Source organism: Adiantum capillus-veneris, chromosome 27 (genome assembly GCF_014529385.1).
Source record: "Adiantum capillus-veneris isolate H3 chromosome 27, ASM1452938v2, whole genome shotgun sequence".
In the NCBI taxonomy this organism is placed as follows: Eukaryota; Viridiplantae; Streptophyta; class Polypodiopsida; order Polypodiales; family Pteridaceae; genus Adiantum; species Adiantum capillus-veneris.
The window spans coordinates 68,489,327-68,506,002 of record NC_140957.1 but is presented as its reverse complement, the minus strand read 5'-3'; the positions used below and the strand labels follow the sequence as shown (position 1 = coordinate 68,506,002).

The 16,676-nt window shown below is 41.9% G+C and overlaps 2 protein-coding genes and 1 pseudogene across 2 annotated transcripts; 2 read left to right on the top strand and 1 right to left on the bottom strand.

Annotated features, from left to right (window-relative positions):
- Positions 1 to 209: 209 nt before the first annotated feature.
- On the bottom strand, positions 210 to 1,639 carry LOC147422145 (adenosylhomocysteinase pseudogene; annotated as a pseudogene).
- A 12,922-nt stretch (positions 1,640 to 14,561) lies between these two features.
- LOC147422144 (uncharacterized) lies at positions 14,562 to 15,164 on the top strand. Its single transcript, XM_086503019.1, has one exon. The coding sequence runs from the start codon at positions 14,562 to 14,564 to the stop codon at positions 15,162 to 15,164; it is 603 nt and encodes a 200-aa protein (XP_086359145.1).
- Positions 15,165 to 15,326: 162 nt separating this feature from the next.
- On the top strand, positions 15,327 to 16,403 carry LOC147422143 (uncharacterized). Its single transcript, XM_086503017.1, has one exon. It carries the CDS (start codon positions 15,327 to 15,329, stop codon positions 16,401 to 16,403), a length of 1,077 nt encoding a protein of 358 aa, XP_086359143.1.
- Positions 16,404 to 16,676: the final 273 nt, after the last annotated feature.

Below are 16,676 nucleotides of genomic sequence, written 5' to 3'. Positions count from 1 at the left end.
CCTGCTCCAGCACCCTACACAAAGTGTCTTTGCTCAACCTCCTCCTTGCTCTCACCCTCGGTGCTCAACAACCTCCTCAACCTTTAACTCCTCTCTCTGTTCTAGCTCTGCAATCCTCAAGCCCTCACAAACATGTTGCAAGTTAGGTGCGGCCTGAATCTATTCAAGTTTTAGCTTGCCCTACTCTAATCAAATCAAGTATGGTTGTCTCAATAGCGATAGTGAGCTAGCTTGTAAGGGCCTTCCATAGTAACATTGATGTATGCAACCTGATCCTTGGACAGTTTCGTCATCTTGGCTAGATGCAAAGCAGCAACCTTCTCATCCAAATGCTTCCGAAAAACATATACTCGCTTGGAATATTTACAAGACTTCCTTCCATTCCACAGCTCCAACTGAGCAATCACCTGATTTGTGAAGGAGCATGGCATCAGAAAGCTGGGGTGTCCAGTTGCACATCCCAAATTCATCAATCTTCCCTCTGCCAGCACAATGATGCCTGTCTTTGTTTCAGGAAGGATCCAGTGATCAGTTTGAGGCTTGATGATCACCTTCTTCACACACGGGTAAGTCTCCAAAACATGCATGTCTATCTCATTATCAAAATGACCAATGTTGCAAACAATAGTGTTGTTCTTTATCTTTCTCATATGGCTAACCATAATAATATCCAAGTAGTGGTTACAAAAATATCCTCAATCTCGACCACATCCTCTAATGTCAAGATATGAAAACCCTCCATGAGAGCTTGCAAAGCACAAATGGGATCATCTTAGTGCCAACTACTACTCAAGCTTCAGCAGCCTTCATGGCTACAACACAACCTTTACCAACATCATCACAACCACAGACAATAGCAACCTTCCCAGCAATCATGGCATCGATTCTCATGAGACTACCAAACAAGGAATGATGGCAAACATGAAGATTGTCAAACTTTCTTTTGGTCACTATGTCATTCACATTAATTGCAGGGAATAGTAGAGTTTGTTGTCTTGCATCTAGTAAAGTAGAGTTCTATCAGCTGAGTCTTTGACATTAATTGGAGGGAATAATTGAGATCTATTAGCTTGCATTTGGTAAAGGCAATGCACTTGAGTGATAATCTCTTCAGAAACACCCACAAGTCTGTCCTTCATTTTGTGGTACGTCTTGGGGTCTTTCTTAATGCCATCTCGAATAATTGTGAGAAGCATGGATAACGAGATTGGTATCACCACCATCAATAATCAGATCCGGTCCACCACTAGGACCCAGTCAAGGGTCCTCTCAGTTCACCACTAGTATTCCTGAAGATTATATCTCTACCAAACAAAGACAGATGCTCTATCGCGAGCAATGACCACGACAACATGGTCTTGAATAGAGAAGATGTTGCAAGAGCGCCAATGTACTTCAACAAGAAGGGCAGTAAGGTCTTAATCAATACAACACTTTGAATGGTCATGTGAAGAGACCCAATAATTTGAGCTCCCTTCAGAGGCTGTGAGGGACCAAACTCAATTCGTTCGGAAAGCAGAACCCCCCCCCCCCCCCCCCCCCCTCCTCCTCTCTCTCTCTCTCTCTGTGGCCACCCTGTAATGTAGGTCTTCTTCTTCTTCCTCCTCCCCTCCTCCTTTTGTGACGTACAAAGTTCCATCTCTTTGCAATTCCTCCAGTAGTATCTATTTTATATATTTCCTATGTAAGAGCTTGGCCCAATGGTCCATGTGGGATGAATAGGTTGTACAGTTCTTGCAAGTTACCAAGTTGAAGGCGCTTTTCTCCTCAAACTTCCATGTTTATGATTCATGTGCTTTACTAGCTACAAGTTGCCTCTCTCTTTCTCTTGATAGATTGGCGAGTGTACCCCTTGATGGCATGTTGAGCTTCTTTTATTTGTATGAGCCATGACATCTTTCATGAGTCATTAAAGAGGGAGTTTAGTATAAGTAGAATTCCACAATAGAAGTAAAACCAGGAGGAAGCATTGTTAAGAGGTTTACAAAGATTTACAGCAACATGGTGCACGAAGAACTTATTCCCTTTTACTTCACATGCCCACTAAGTCAGCAAAAAGATTTTAACCGAATCAGATGTCGAGTTGAAGAAATGGTTGAAGAAAAGAGTGGGCCTTATACATCAAAAAGATCAGATTGGTATCTTTCAACCATTCATAGTCACTTTGTTTATAGAAGCAAAACCTCCTAGTTGTCGCTCATTTTAAGATGCCCTTACACACATTATTATCTCAAAGAGTCCAATATTTTGAAGATCTAAATGCGCTCTTCATTAATCAGTATTATGAGAATTGGTAATCCATCCATAACTCTCTTCAAATTTGAGGTATCCTCATTTTAAGTGGACTATCAACATAGGTTACTTTTATAGATAATATAAATGATTATGTATGCACATTTATTAGACGATAAACTACACATGACTCCCTCTATATATAAACACTTAATTTCACACACATCTGTGTCCAAAAATGTGTCATGGCCTATATATGTATAAGCATATTGATTAATAAAATTTGTTGCTCACTCTATGGACGTTGGACAGTGTTGGTCCACATGGAGAGAATGATCTTGATCCACTAGATGATAAGAGTGTCCAAGGTATCTTATATTTTGTGGTTAACTAGAACTATGTGGACACACACACACACACACACACGGGGGGGGGGGGGGGGGGGGGGGGGGGGGGTTGTTTGTGTGTGTGTGTTTGTTATCTACCCACTCTTGGGAATTGCCTACTATTGCAACAAATGAAACATTGTGAATTATTTCAGAAAACCTCATAGGCTTGCGTTGCATTGCTAAGCGGCCTTGGGTGGCTGAGGAAGCCTACAAATTACAATCTATGTGGTTGTCTTCTCGTACAATCTCTTGAAACACTTTCCAAGGTGCACTAAAAAGAAGCAAAGCCTTAGAAGGAAATGAGGGAAATTGTACTAACATTGGACAGCTAGAGGGACCAACATTGCAATGCGCAAAGAGGAGAGTTGGAAGCATCTTAAGTGAGGATGGTTGAAGGGAATGGGTTGTGCAACATTAGTAAAACGACCAACAAGGTGGTCCCCATGAAATCAAGGAGGCCCCAAATTTCTACACCACTAATTTTGCAATTGAGAAACAGAGTGGAGCTTTGATGTATCATGCAGCTAAGTTACATTGTCTTTGAAGAGTTCAAGTTAATTGGGAAAACATAATGTGGCTTAAGCATTATAGTTTTTCCTTTGGCACCTCTTCAGTATTGGCAGGCCTCGTGATTTTTCCAATTGTTTTGGCTCTAGGCTAAAGCACACCTTTCTGGCACACATGGGGGACAACATTAGATTTTTGTCCCATATGTCCTCCAAAATTTTCTTAGAGATATTATTCTCCACAAAAATCCCCTACAAACCAAGACAAGGAAGAGACATCATGGACATACCTAACACACTAGCACTACGCAACGTGAAAAGGCGCCACAACAACACAATGTACGAGCAAGGATCATCAAATGTGCATTGAGCGAGAGGTACCAATAATGAATCTCTTCTCACCTCATTCTCTTTAGACATTAGTCCCCTAACAAGCTTAGTTAAATACATGTGGACAAATGGAGCACGCATCAAAACAAGTCAAATTTAAATTTCTCTTTCAAAAAAATGGTAAGATGCAAGTGCCAAAGCTACTCATGTTTAAATTTTATGTAAGAAAAATAAATGGTAAGCTAAGCAGGGCTTCATGTGCATGCAAGCGTCTAGCAATGACACTCTTGGGTCATATGTATGCGCCCTATGAGCAAAACACAATGTATGTACCCTATGAGCAGAACACAATGGTAAGTAGGTAGCACAACCAATTGTCAACCATTGGGAATTAGAATGTGCCTATCCATCTATACTCTTTATAATGCAGCTTGAGATTTTCAAGCTCAAAGAGCCCCTCCACGTGTCGTATGCTGGAGGGGTGGACATTTTGGCTTTTTTTAATTAAAAAAATGGCTAAAAAAAAAGGCGTTGACTTGATGGGTTAGCCTGTTCATCGTGCATGTTGCCTTTAATGGATCCGACGAGCCCGCCTGAGTCACAATGTGTGTGTGTGTGTGTGTGTGTGTGTGAGGCCTGCCGTGCGCGCCCTCCCCAATCAAGGCAAGTTTGTGTGTGTGTGAGGTCTGCCCGCCGTGCATGCACTGCACAATCAAGGCTACGACGATGGAGAGCCCAATCAAGGCAAGCGCGTATGAGAGAGAGAGAGAGAGAGAGAGAGAGAGAGAGAGAGAGAGAGAGAGAGAGAGAGAGAGAGAGAGAAGATCTCAAGGAGCCCACCCTTCTTAGCTCTCCTTAGCCAACCTTTTCATGTATTGTAGCATTATCTTCAGTCGATGGTCCCCTGCTGATGCTGCGTGTGAGAGTGAGACAGAGAGAGCGAAGAAGAAGAGAGTTTTAACGTCTGTGTGTTAGAGAGGGAGAGGGAGAGGGAGAGGGAGAGGGAGAGGAGGAGAGAAAGATAACATCAGGGGTGTGTGCGCGACTCGCTTTGTGTGCGGCTCGAGGTCAGTAAGGTTTCTCTCTCTCTCTCTCTCTCTCTCTCTCTCTCTCTCTCTCTCTCTCTCTCTCAACCAACTCCTGTTGCCTTCTCCATGAGAGCAATGGTGGATTCGTATGTGTGTCGTCTGTCGTCTCTGTCCAGCTTGCAAGGTGTGGGACATGGAGAGGCCCAGCTTCATGCGGATTATCAGAGTTGAAGAAAGTCATCCTCTTCACCCTTGTCAACGACCTCCCGCATGAGACAAGGCATTGGAGCTGTGCTGCAGAAGACATTTTTGAGCTGCCATTGTTGGCGTCTTCAGCTTTCGCATGTTGAATATGGTCGTCTCTATGAAGGTGAAACTGCATGACAGGCTGCAAGTCCGCCACAGTACACCCACCACTTTTCCTTGTAGAGTCCATCGTCAACCTGTTTCTCGCTTTTTGCCCTGCTTTCTTGCTTTTCCTTCTCCTTGCTTTTCGTTATAGTTGCTTGGAGCTGCGCTGCAGAAGACATCCTTGAGCCACCATTGCTGGCGTCTTGAGCTTTTGCGTTGTGCATGAGACAATAATTCAGAGTTTGGGGTGGAGGCAAATCATTTGCTCGTGCATGAGACAATAAAAAGGCTTTGGGGTGGAGGCAAATCATTATATCTTTTGATTTTCGCCATAAAAGGCGAGAGAATGAGCAAGGCGACAGGCTTGCTGGAGTGGTTAGATGCGCGTAAGGATGGGAACGGGGGCAGGGGACACTCAGAGTTTGGGGTGGAGGCAAATCATTATATCTTTTTTTTGCATAGATTACCAATGTGAGCAAGGCGACGGGCTTGCTGGAGTGGTTATGGGAGTAAATTGGTTGACTGCAATTGACGGGCGCGGGTTAGAATTCCGACCTTTACTTTTGTAAAGGTAGGAGATCCTTGGGAGAGAATCTTGTAGAAGAATCTGAATGCAAATTGAATAAAATAGTAGAGGAGCGAGTAGGCACAATATAAGTAATTCATGGTGCTCTTTGATGACTCAAATTGTTTCGCCTGGATATGGTTTCTTTACCATAAGGATAAGACTTGTGAGACCTTTATAAATGGCACACACTCGTGGAGAAGTACTTTCAATGCAATGATGTAGTTCTGCTATCTGAGGGAAGCAACATAGAAAGTACTCTATTCGGTAAGCCTTGAAGATTTTGGAGCGTTGGTGTACCTATGCAGGTTCCATCACTTGAGAGTGCCCTTTATTTGATGTTACTGGTTGATGACTCCAATCATTTCACTTGGATATGTTTTCTTTATCGTAAGGATGAGACCTTTGATAAATTGGTATATATGCTCATGAAGCAATACTTTCGATGCCTCAATCCATTTTCAAAGAAGTAGAGTGGGGAACTTGGAAAGTTTGTCTTGAAAGTCCAATAAAATTATATATGCTAGCTATAACACTTTTTCCAAAAGCTGGCGCTTTTATGGTCTGATGTAGGAGGATATCATAGTCAGGAGAGATGATGTCTTTTACAAGCATCTTCTAATGAAGCAACACAAAAAATATTTAGGGTGTAAAACACTTTTTCCAGACATACAAAATTCCTTTCCTTTAATTTGCCAAGGGGAAATTTTGAAAAAATAAATTTATTTTTTGAACTTTTTACACTATTTTTGTCTATTTCGGAGTGGAATTTCTCCTTTTTGCCTTGCCCTCAACCGGCAGTTTTGAAATTGAGAACGGCACAATATTAAGTTGAAACTCATTTTTCCCGAACATTGCGGGCCATGCGAGACGAACTCATGTCCTTTGACAGTTATCTCGCACTGATGCTTTTGGGGCGGAATTTGGCCTTTTCCCCTTGCCCCTCACCTTATTGCCAAGCTTTGCACAAATTTTCTTGATTTTTTGGAGCAAAGTTTCACTTTTTCCCTTGCCCCCAACTGGCCCTTTTTGATTGCTAGACCGAAAGTTTTTTTTAAAAAAGATTGTTATCCAGGGTTTTGCGGCGAAATTTCGCCTTTTCCCCTTGCCCTAAAATGAAACTTTGGGAAATAGTTGTTTTGAAAGTTTGGACATTAAGGTGTAAAAACCTTTTAAAACATACAAAATTCCTTTCCTTTAATTTGCCAAGGGAAAATAATAAGTTTATTTTTTCTATTTTTACACTATTTTTCTCTATTTTCGGGTAGAAATTCTCCTTTTCCCCTTGCCCTCAATCGGCATTTTGGAAATTGAGAACGGCACAATATTGTGTTGAAACTCATTTTTCCTGAACACTGCAGGCCATGTGAGGTGGACCCATGTAATTTGACGGCTATCTTGCACCCATGCTTTTGGGGCAGAATTTGGCCTTTTCCCCTTGCCCTCACCTTGCTTTTGGAGTATAGAAAACCGTTTTTCATTCATACAAAATTCCTTTTCTTTAATTTGCCAAGGGGAGTTTTTTTAATAAAAGTTTACATATAATGCCTACTTGGTGTGACAGGCACTTTAGAAAGAGATCACTAACTGTAAATGCCCTCGATTGGCATTTTTGACATTGAGAACCACACAATATTAAGTTGGGACACATTTTTTCCAAACATTGTGTGAGGCGAACCCATGTACTTTGACGATTGTCTTGCACCCGTGCTTTTGGGGCGGAGTTTGGCCTTTTCCCTTTGCCCTCAAGTTATTGCCAAGCTTGCACTAATTTTCTCAATTTTTTGGGGTGGAGTTTCACCTTTTCCCCTTGCCCCCAATTGGCGCTTTCCGATTGCTAGATCGAAGTTTTTTTTTAAATTGGTTGTTTTCTAGGTTTTTGCACTACTTTTTCTCTATTTTGGAGTGGAATTTCGCCTTCTCCCCTTGCCCTCAACCAGGACTTTTTATTAACAAGGGGAAAGTTTGGAAACTAGGGTGTTTTTGCATTGTTTTCCTCGATCTTGGGGCGGAATTGGTGTATAAGCTTAGGAATGCGTGTGATAGTGGACATAGTTGCACCACAACTAAGTCTATTATTATAATGGTAGAAAATGGTACGATGTTAAGCTGAGACACATATTTCCCGAACACATTGTGTGTGTGTGTGTGTGTGTGTGTGTGTGTGTGAGAGAGAGAGAGAGAGAGAGAGAGAGAGAGAGAGAGAGAGAGAGAAAATAAGATGCTAATTCCATATATTGGTTTTTGGCATTGACAAGGCCCAAAGCAAGAAGCCAAGTCCAAGGTTGAAGGCAAGCAAATCCGAGGCAAAGAGTGAGCAAATCCAAGGCAGCATGAGTAAATTCGAGGCGACAAAGGCGGAGGAAAATCTTGACTGAAGTTGAAGGTTTTCTCTAAACTGTATGCCATTCTCACCTTTGCCTTGGGATTTCAAGGTCTAAATGAAAATTTGAAAATTACAATTTTTAGGCGTAAATATCATAATTTGTTAGGTGGGATTACACTAAACCGGTCCTCTTGACATTGCATTTTCTTTGCATTTCGTGTGTGCAATCACCTTGTGGCGTTCTCAAGGTCAAAATGAAAATCTCAAGGTAAATATTAAATTTTGTTAGGTGGGACTACACTAAGCTGATCTTTTAGAGCACTCCCATAGCCTTTTTTTTTTTCAAAACACCGATGATGAAGGGCACGACGAATTAGGGTAGCCCTCCACTATATTTGGAGATTTCTAAATTAAATTCCTCCAAGTTTCATGCGTGCTATCACCTTGGGGTGAAATTTAGAGATAAATCTCAAAATTCGTAGGTGGGATTGCACTTAAGTTATGATGCTTTTCTCCAAAACACGGGTGCTTTGAGTTTCATGGGTGCTATCACCTTTCGTAGGTGCTATCACCTTGAGGTGAAAGTTTAGAGGTGGATCTTAAAATTCATAGGTGGGATTGCACTAAACTTGGATTTTTCCTGTGTGTCAATGAGTGGTGGTCTTTTGATGTGGTGTGTTTTCCCTTGGGACCAGAAAGAGAAGCAAAAGCCTTTAATTTGGTGATGGTTCAAATGGTCTCACCTACAGTCAATGCTGTGTGGTTGACTTTATCATGATTGAGATTATTTGGCCCTATTTTTTAAAATAAGATATCCATGGATGGAAGTACACTAAACCAATCTTCGAGCACTCCAATACACAATGATTTTTTCCAAAATGTGAGTGGTGAAGATGGGTGGTGGCAAAGGGAAACCCTTGCCTATATTTGAAGTTTTTCACACCCTAAATTCCTTTGAGCTTTGGAGGTGTTCTTGCTTTCCAGTTGGAATTTAGAGGTGAATTCGAAATTTGCAAGTGAGAATGCACTAAACCTAGGTTTGAACAATGTTTAAAGGAAAATTATAGCTTTTGAGACAACTGTCTCCCTCCCCCCTCCCTCTTTCTATCATAGCCACTTTTGGCCACGAGCTATCCTCTATGTCTTTGTAGGTTTTCTCAGCTTCAAATAATGATTTCAAAAGTAAAAGTTATGTGGGATTACACTAAAAATAGCCCTTTTTTGAGCACTTGGATAAAAAATATCAATGCTGCAATACTTGAGAGCTTGAAGATTTCTTTTGGAGCGATTTAGTCTATCACCCTGCTAAAACATCTCTCTCTCTCTCTCTCTCTCTCTCTCTCTCTCTCTCTCACTTTTGACCACTAGCTACCTCTCTACACCTTTGCACCATAGCCTTCGGGGCCATTGGGACTACTACACCTATGTTCTATCACGCTGTCATGATGTCTAAATTGATTATACATATTGCACTGCTAAAAGAGGCCCAATGGAACCTCGTCTCAACATCTCCAAGCATCAGGCAAGTGCATGATTCATGCTCATGAGAAAAGCCGCTCTATTTATTTTTCTTTTACACATGAAACATGCAATTCCTAGCCTTGTGAAGCGCGCGCGCGCACACACGCATGCGCGCACACACACACACACACACACACACACACACACACAGAGAGAGAGAGAGAGAGAGAGAGAGAGAGAGAGAGAGAGAGAGAGAGAGAGAGAAAAAAGAGGTCGAATACAACCTCATCTCAACATATCTTAACATCAGGCAAGTGCATGATTCACACTCGTGACAAAAGGCACTCTATATTTCTAAAAAACTACATGGCACGTACAATTCCAAAAAAACTATATATATATATATATATATATATATATATATATATATATATATATATATATATATATATATATATAGAGAGAGAGAGAGAGAGAGAGAGAGAGAGAGAGAGAGAGAGAGAGAGAGAGAGAGAGAGAGAGCAATCAAGAAAGTTTGTGCCAAAAACTAGCCTGAATATTTTCTATTTTAGAAGAAACCCATGTAATTCCTCATACTACAGTCGTAAACGTAGAGCTCATTACCTCATTTGTGTTATTCTAAGAAAGAAATATTGCATGAGACAAGTAAGGCTCCTTGACATGTCCAGATGTCAATGAACTAGACTTTTCCTCTTAATCACGGGCAACATAGCTGTCCAAACTGGAGAAGGAAATGGGAGAGCCAATCTATTGCAACGGGGCAGGAAACTCTGATAACCAATCTACCAAACTTCAAGCTTCCTCTCCTTCTTAATGTATGTAGCCATGATAAACACATTTTCTAGCACCGTAGAGAGAGATAAAAGGGTCCAAATGTAACCTCATCTCAACATTGCCTGCTATAAAAGAAGGCATTCTGTATTTCAGAAAAAAAACACATGGCACATGCAATTCCTAGCATTGTGAGGTATAGATAGATAGATAGATAGATAGAGAGAGAGAGAGAGAGAGAGAGAGAGAGAGAGAGAGAGAGAGAGAGAGAGATAGATAGATAGATAGATTTATCATCCACATAGGCCATATATGACCCATGGGACCATCACAAAAGACATTACGTCGACTTGTTGCTTCTGAGTGAATCCGTTGGATACATATCAGTTAAGGACTGAGGGTCCAATCATTGGGATAAGGGAAAAAAAAGAAAACAAGATGTAGGGAGGGTTGAACAGAGCCTTTTTGGGGGCTCGAAATTCTTGAATGATGGCTTTACCACCTCGATAGACTGCCCATTTACCTTGCTTGCGGGCTTCGTGCATCTTTTTGAGCTCGCTCTTTTTTATCTTCAATTGAGTTGTGGTCAGCTCTTCGTTGATCCAAATCTTTGTCTCTTTGAGGAGTCGGGCTTGTCGTAGTAATTGCATTATCCTCTCTATCTTTGAAAGTAAGAAGACAGTGTTCGGGTGGCACTTACCTGTGTGTATCGTTGATCCAAGAAACCTTTTCAGGCTTGATGTTAATTGGTTGAAGGATGTCGTTGAGCTTGGTGATCGCTTCCTCGAGAGTGTCCTCGATGGTACACCATGGCGAGGGGAGCCCACCAATGCAAACCTTGAGGGCATTTTCTTCTTGAAGTCTTTGTTCACAAAGCTCTGCTGTCACGCAAGTTTGGACTTTGGCAAAGGCGATCGATTGGGCTTGAGTAACCTTTGATTCGACTTCTTTTGCTTTGTCGGTGACAAGCTCAACCATGGAGTCAAAGCGTGCCTCAAGCTTGCCAAGGTGAGCTTTGAGGTCACGGTTCTCCTCCATTACCTGGTCGAGGGTTGCTTGGAGTTGTGCAATTTGTGTGAGCTTGCTCGGGGCTGCAACAATTGTTGCGAAGCTTGGTCGACTCCTGGCGGCGGGCTTAGGAGTGTTCATTCTGGGAGAGGGTCGGCTACCGTGGGAATAAACCCTAGGTAGAGAGTTTGTTGGAATAGTCTTAGTGCTCTCAAAACAAAAGCCAGAGGCTCGGGCATCCGAGATTGTTTCTTGAAGCCAAGACCTTCGTGCAGATACAGCTCGTGCAGCCAAGACCTTCGTGCAGGGCAAGAACTTTGCTGGGGCTGTGAAACTATCGACCTGCAGCAGGCGAGGCTAGGGCGGGCTCGAGCTTGTCAGTGCAGGAAAGGCCAGGGCGGCCAGTGCAACTGGGGCAGGGCTGGGTTGTTAACGCCCCCCACAGGGCAGCCCCTCGCCGAGGGGGAGACTAGGGGACGCCTACAGAGACAACGAGAGGCGAGAGTGCTAGGGTTTCCTGTAGAGAGAGAGAGAGAGAGAGAGAGAGAGAGAGAGAGAGAGAGAGAGAGAGAGAGAGAGAGAGAGAGAGAGAGAGAGAGAGAGAGAGAGAGAGAGGTCAAGAAAATTTGTGACAAAAACTAACCCCAAAATTTTCTATTTCAAAGGAAACCCAAGTGATTCCTCATATTACAGTGGAAAATGTGGAGCTCCTTACCTCATTTACTTTATTCTGAGAAATATTGTATGAGACAAGCAAGACCCCTTGAAACTCTTGCTCTTAGCATAGCAATCAAAAATGGAGAGGGAGCTGGGAGAGCCAGTCTATTGCAATGGGGCAAGAAACTCTGATAACCAATCTACCAAACATTAAGATTCCTCTTCTTCTTCATGCAAGTAGCCATGATAAGCACATTTTGTAGCACAATAGGAAACCCCATTACGGGGCAGATTTTGAATGTCATACGGGCGATGCTAATAGACTTGTCGATGAGTCTTGATACCTAAGCATACTATTTCAATGTGAATTGGGAGAACCAACATACAATATTTGGAGAAGGAATTGGAAAAGCCAATCTACCACATTGGGTGAGAAAACCAACAAAACCACTCTTACCACACTTGGGTGGTTCAAGCTTTCTCTCCTTCTTCCTGCAAGAACCCATGAAAAATCTGTTCTTGATGTCATAGAGAGAACCAATGATAGGAGATGCTAAATAACCTTCAAGAAGTCTCACACTGAGTCTTCAACTCCAATGGTGTCATTTCATATTCAATTTATCCTATGACGTCTATTAAATTTACTATATCTTACTGATAGAAGAAGTGGGAGGATGCATGAAAGGAAAGGTTTGTTAAAGCGATAGAAAGGATCTATCAAACAAACCTTGAACTCATGCGCACTCTTTATTCCTTCCTTGGGTATAATACTCCAATTAATATTGTGATGTGTTGAGGGTAATATATGCTTGCATTTGGAAGTTAGTATAGATAAGGAACTTCCCTACCTTAAGTACACTACTTTAATTAATACTATGATGTATTGAGGATATTTTATGCTTGCATTTGGGAGTAACTAAAATGATAAAACTTATGCACTCATTATGAACTTATTGTTTTCTCTTTTGCTTGAAAGAAGCATTTATGAGGACAAGGGACACATGCCTTTGTATTCCTGAATCTACAAGTCATTCCTCTCATGTGCGTGCACGCCGAAAGGTTGCACGAAATTATCGACGTCAACTAGCTATACAACGTACGATATACTTGCTTAAGGATGCCTTGCCATGCTCAACAAATGGCCATGGTCGTGGTAGGAGTCCCTCCACATTTGTGGAGGGTTCTATCCATGGTGATGTTAGTATTACACAAGTTCCTTTGAAAATTGTCATGCAAGGACAAGGACAAAGACAGCACACTCTTTCATGTTTGGATGCGACAAGAAGATATCGTCAACAACGGGCAAGGCAACGCGCCTCCAACATAAGACAGCAGTGCCATCAACATGATGGACACTTTTGCCCTCTCATAGACCCTCAAAATGAGGAACATGTCCCGTATGTTCATGACACATCACTTGGAGGAATTGCTTGCATTCTACATGCCTATCCATGTCTACGAGGTGTCCACCCTTCCATGGTACCATTGATACATGTCTCATTGCCTACAGATCATACAGGAACCATGTCCTCCTTCTGTGAGTTTTGCGGTGCACGTCTTTGGCCGTGTGAAATGAAGAAGGAAGATACACCATCAATGGGAAAATATTGTTGCAAAGGTGGGAAAGTATCCCTCTTTCCTCTTGCAAGACCGCCAGATGTATTGGAGAGGCTACTCACTAATAGTGATGCTTTGAGTAGGTCTTTCAGAAGAAACATCAGGAATTACAATAGTGTTATGGCATTTGCATCTCTTGGAGCTACCATTGATGAGACATTGATGGGTAGGTCTGGTGCATATTGCTTTCGTGTACATGGTGGTGTGTACCATCGAATTGGTTCTTTGCTACCACATGAAGCAGGGCCTCCAAAATTTGCACAGATATATGTATATGATACTAAGCATGAGGTTCGGAATCGTATGAGTGCCTTGGATGGTTTGAATTTGTCCACTCTTGAAGCATTATCAATGATGATGCGATCATGTAATCCATATGTGAATGCCTTCTACAATGTTGGTAGAATGTTACGTGACAGTCCTGGTGTGGAGATCAAAATGACAATTTTTGAGAATAGAAATACTTCCAGGTAGTACTTGATACCTGTTGGCAATGAGGTTGCTGCGATTATGCCAGGTCAAAGGGATGTACAAATAGTTGGCCATCGAGACATTGTGATACATTGTCAAAATGGAAGGCTGCAAAGGATTTCAAATCTACACAGGTCGTACATGCCACTATTGTATGTTCTTCTCTTTCCACGGGGAGAAGATGGATGGCTTATCAAGCTTCCTTTTGATAATGTGCATGACTCTTTGAATGCCTTGGTTGGTCGACAATGTGTCACGCAAAGAGAGTACTATGCATATCGGCTACAGGTTCGTGCTAATTTATGGTTGATGCATATTGTGCCATTGAGGAATTTCGTCTTGCATGGGTCCGTACAAATCAACAGACGTTGAGGGAAGAATTGTATGCAGGCTTGGTTGACATGGTGCATTTGTCTGGGAGCGATGTTGTACTTGGACTGTTTGCAGGTCGAAGAATTGTCTTACCCTCATCTTTTATAGGCGGCCCTCGACACATGTACCAATTGTATCAAGATGCAATGGCAATTGTGCGTGCAAAGGGAAAGCCATACCTATTTATCACATTCACAAGTAACCCCAAATGACCAGAAATAAATGAGGCATTACTTCCAGGACAGGTTTTGTATGATCGACCAGACATAACCACCAGGGTTTTCTTCTTGAAACACTCGAGCATGATGAAGTATATCTTAAAAGAAAGATATTTTTGGGAAAGTGGTGGCTTACATGTCTGTCGTGGACTTCCAAAAGTGAGGCTTGCCACATTCTCATACATTATTGATTCTAGATCCTTGATGTAAGCCTCAATCAACATTTGACTATGACAAGATGGTTTGTGAAGAGCTGCCAGATAAAATTCAATTTCCAGTGCTGCATGATATCATTGTTAGTTGTTACATTCATGGTCCATGCGGTGAGTTCAATAATTCATCTCCTTGCATGGTTGATGGCCGATGTATTGGAAAATATCCACGTTCATTTTGTGAGCAAACAAGCATGGATAATAATGGCTACCCCATTTATGTGCGACAAAACAATGGCTTTATCGCCAAGGTTAGGGGTTCTACTATTGATAACCGATGGGTTGTGCCATATAATCCTGTTTTGTCAACACTATTTAATGCGCATATCAATGTTGAGGTATGCTCGACAATTTCAGTCGTCAAGTATGTCTCTACGTACATCTACAAGGGGCATGATAGGGCAACTGTAAGATTCCATACATCGGTGCGTGATGCAGAAAGGGAGAACATTGATGTAATAGACATGTACACGGATGGCTGCTATGTATCTGCATCTGAGTCTTGTTGGAGAATTTTTGAATATCCTTTGCACAATGACGCACCAATTGTTCAGAGATTGAGCGTGCATGTTCCAGCTGGTCAAATGGTGACTTTTCGAGATAATGATAGACTTAATGATGTCTTGTAAAGAGATAATGCAGAGAAGACCACTTTGATAGAGTGGTTCACATGCAACTTGGAGAATCCTGAAGCAAAAAATAGTTTGTACATTGATTTTTCTCAAAAGTGGGTGTGGAATTCGGGTTCCAAGAAATGGACAAAGAGACGTCGTGGGGACACTATTGGGTGGATGTATTTTGTGCAGCCCTCTGCAGGTGAACGATATTATGTCCGTTTGCTTTTGACTATTTGTAAAGGATGTAAATCATTTGAGGATCTACGCTCAGCAAATGGTGTATTGTTTCCAACATTCAAGGCAGCATGCATTGCAAGGGGTATCTTCGAAGATGATGGGGAATGGTTAGGATGCATGGAGGAAGCTTACAGTACACATACAGACTTGCAATTGAGACATTTGTTTGTGACCATTCTATTGTTTTGTGAACCCTCCTCCCCTCATCTCTTATGGGAAAGATTTCGACGTTTTTTGTATGAGGACTATCAACACATGTTGGAGATGAGATATGAGTTGTTAGATGGTTGTACACAGGTTGCTGAAGGGTATGCATTGAGAGATTTGCATAACATTCTTGGTACTTTTGGACAAAGTTTAACTGAATTTCCTGGAATTCCAATGCCTGATGAACACTTTGTGACATGTGATGAAAATAGCTTGCTTTTCCAAGAGCAATGCCTTGACACAATGCAAGAGCTATCCTTGTCACGTGAAATGGAGCAAAGTCTAAATGAAGATCAAAGGATTGCTTTTGAGGCAGTGTTGCATGGATTGACTATTAATGGTGGGGCTTATTTTTTCCTAGATGGTCCTGCAGGGACTGGGAAATCTTATTTGTATAATTGTTTGTTGTCACGTGTGCGTGGAGAAGGAGAAGTTGCATTGGCCACATCATCTTCTGGTATTTCAGCATTGCTATTGCGAAATGGATGCACTGCACATTCTAGATTCAAGATACCCTTGGACCTTGATAGTTGTAGCACATGCAATATCCCTTTTCAAGGTCAACTTGCTGAATTGCTTAGAATGTGCAAGTTGATTGTGTGGGATGAGGCTCCTATGATGCATCGATATGCCTTCGAATCTTTGACAGGTCTTTGCAAGATATCATGTGCCCAACAAATCCATTTGGTGGAAAAGTGTTGCTTTTTGGGGGAGATTTCAGACAGATCTTACCAATGGTGTTCCAGGGAGCGCGTGCTGACATTGTTGATGCTACACTTTGTCGATCGCACTTATGGAATCGTGTGAAGATTCTTAGATTGGCACATAACATGTGTGTGGGAGGTGGTGATGTTACAAATTCTGCCTATAGAGAATGGCTTATGGATGTAGGAAATGGGACTTTGACAATCGGTGATGAACAAATGATAGAAACCCCCTGTCACATGGTGCTTTCTTCATCCTCATTGGATGTATTGATAGGTTGCATCTATTTAGAAATTGATAAAGATGTGGTCCATGCAGAATACTTCAGAGAGCGGGCCATCCTTGCTCCAAAAAACTCTGAAGTTGATATTCTCA

What these genes read in the sequence shown, in the direction of transcription:
- LOC147422143 (XM_086503017.1), top strand. Translation starts at nt 15,327, where the DNA reads ATGTATTTTGTGCAGCCCTCTGCAGGTGAACGATATTATGTCCGTTTG.
- LOC147422144 (XM_086503019.1), top strand. Translation starts at nt 14,562, where the DNA reads ATGGTTTGTGAAGAGCTGCCAGATAAAATTCAATTTCCAGTGCTGCAT.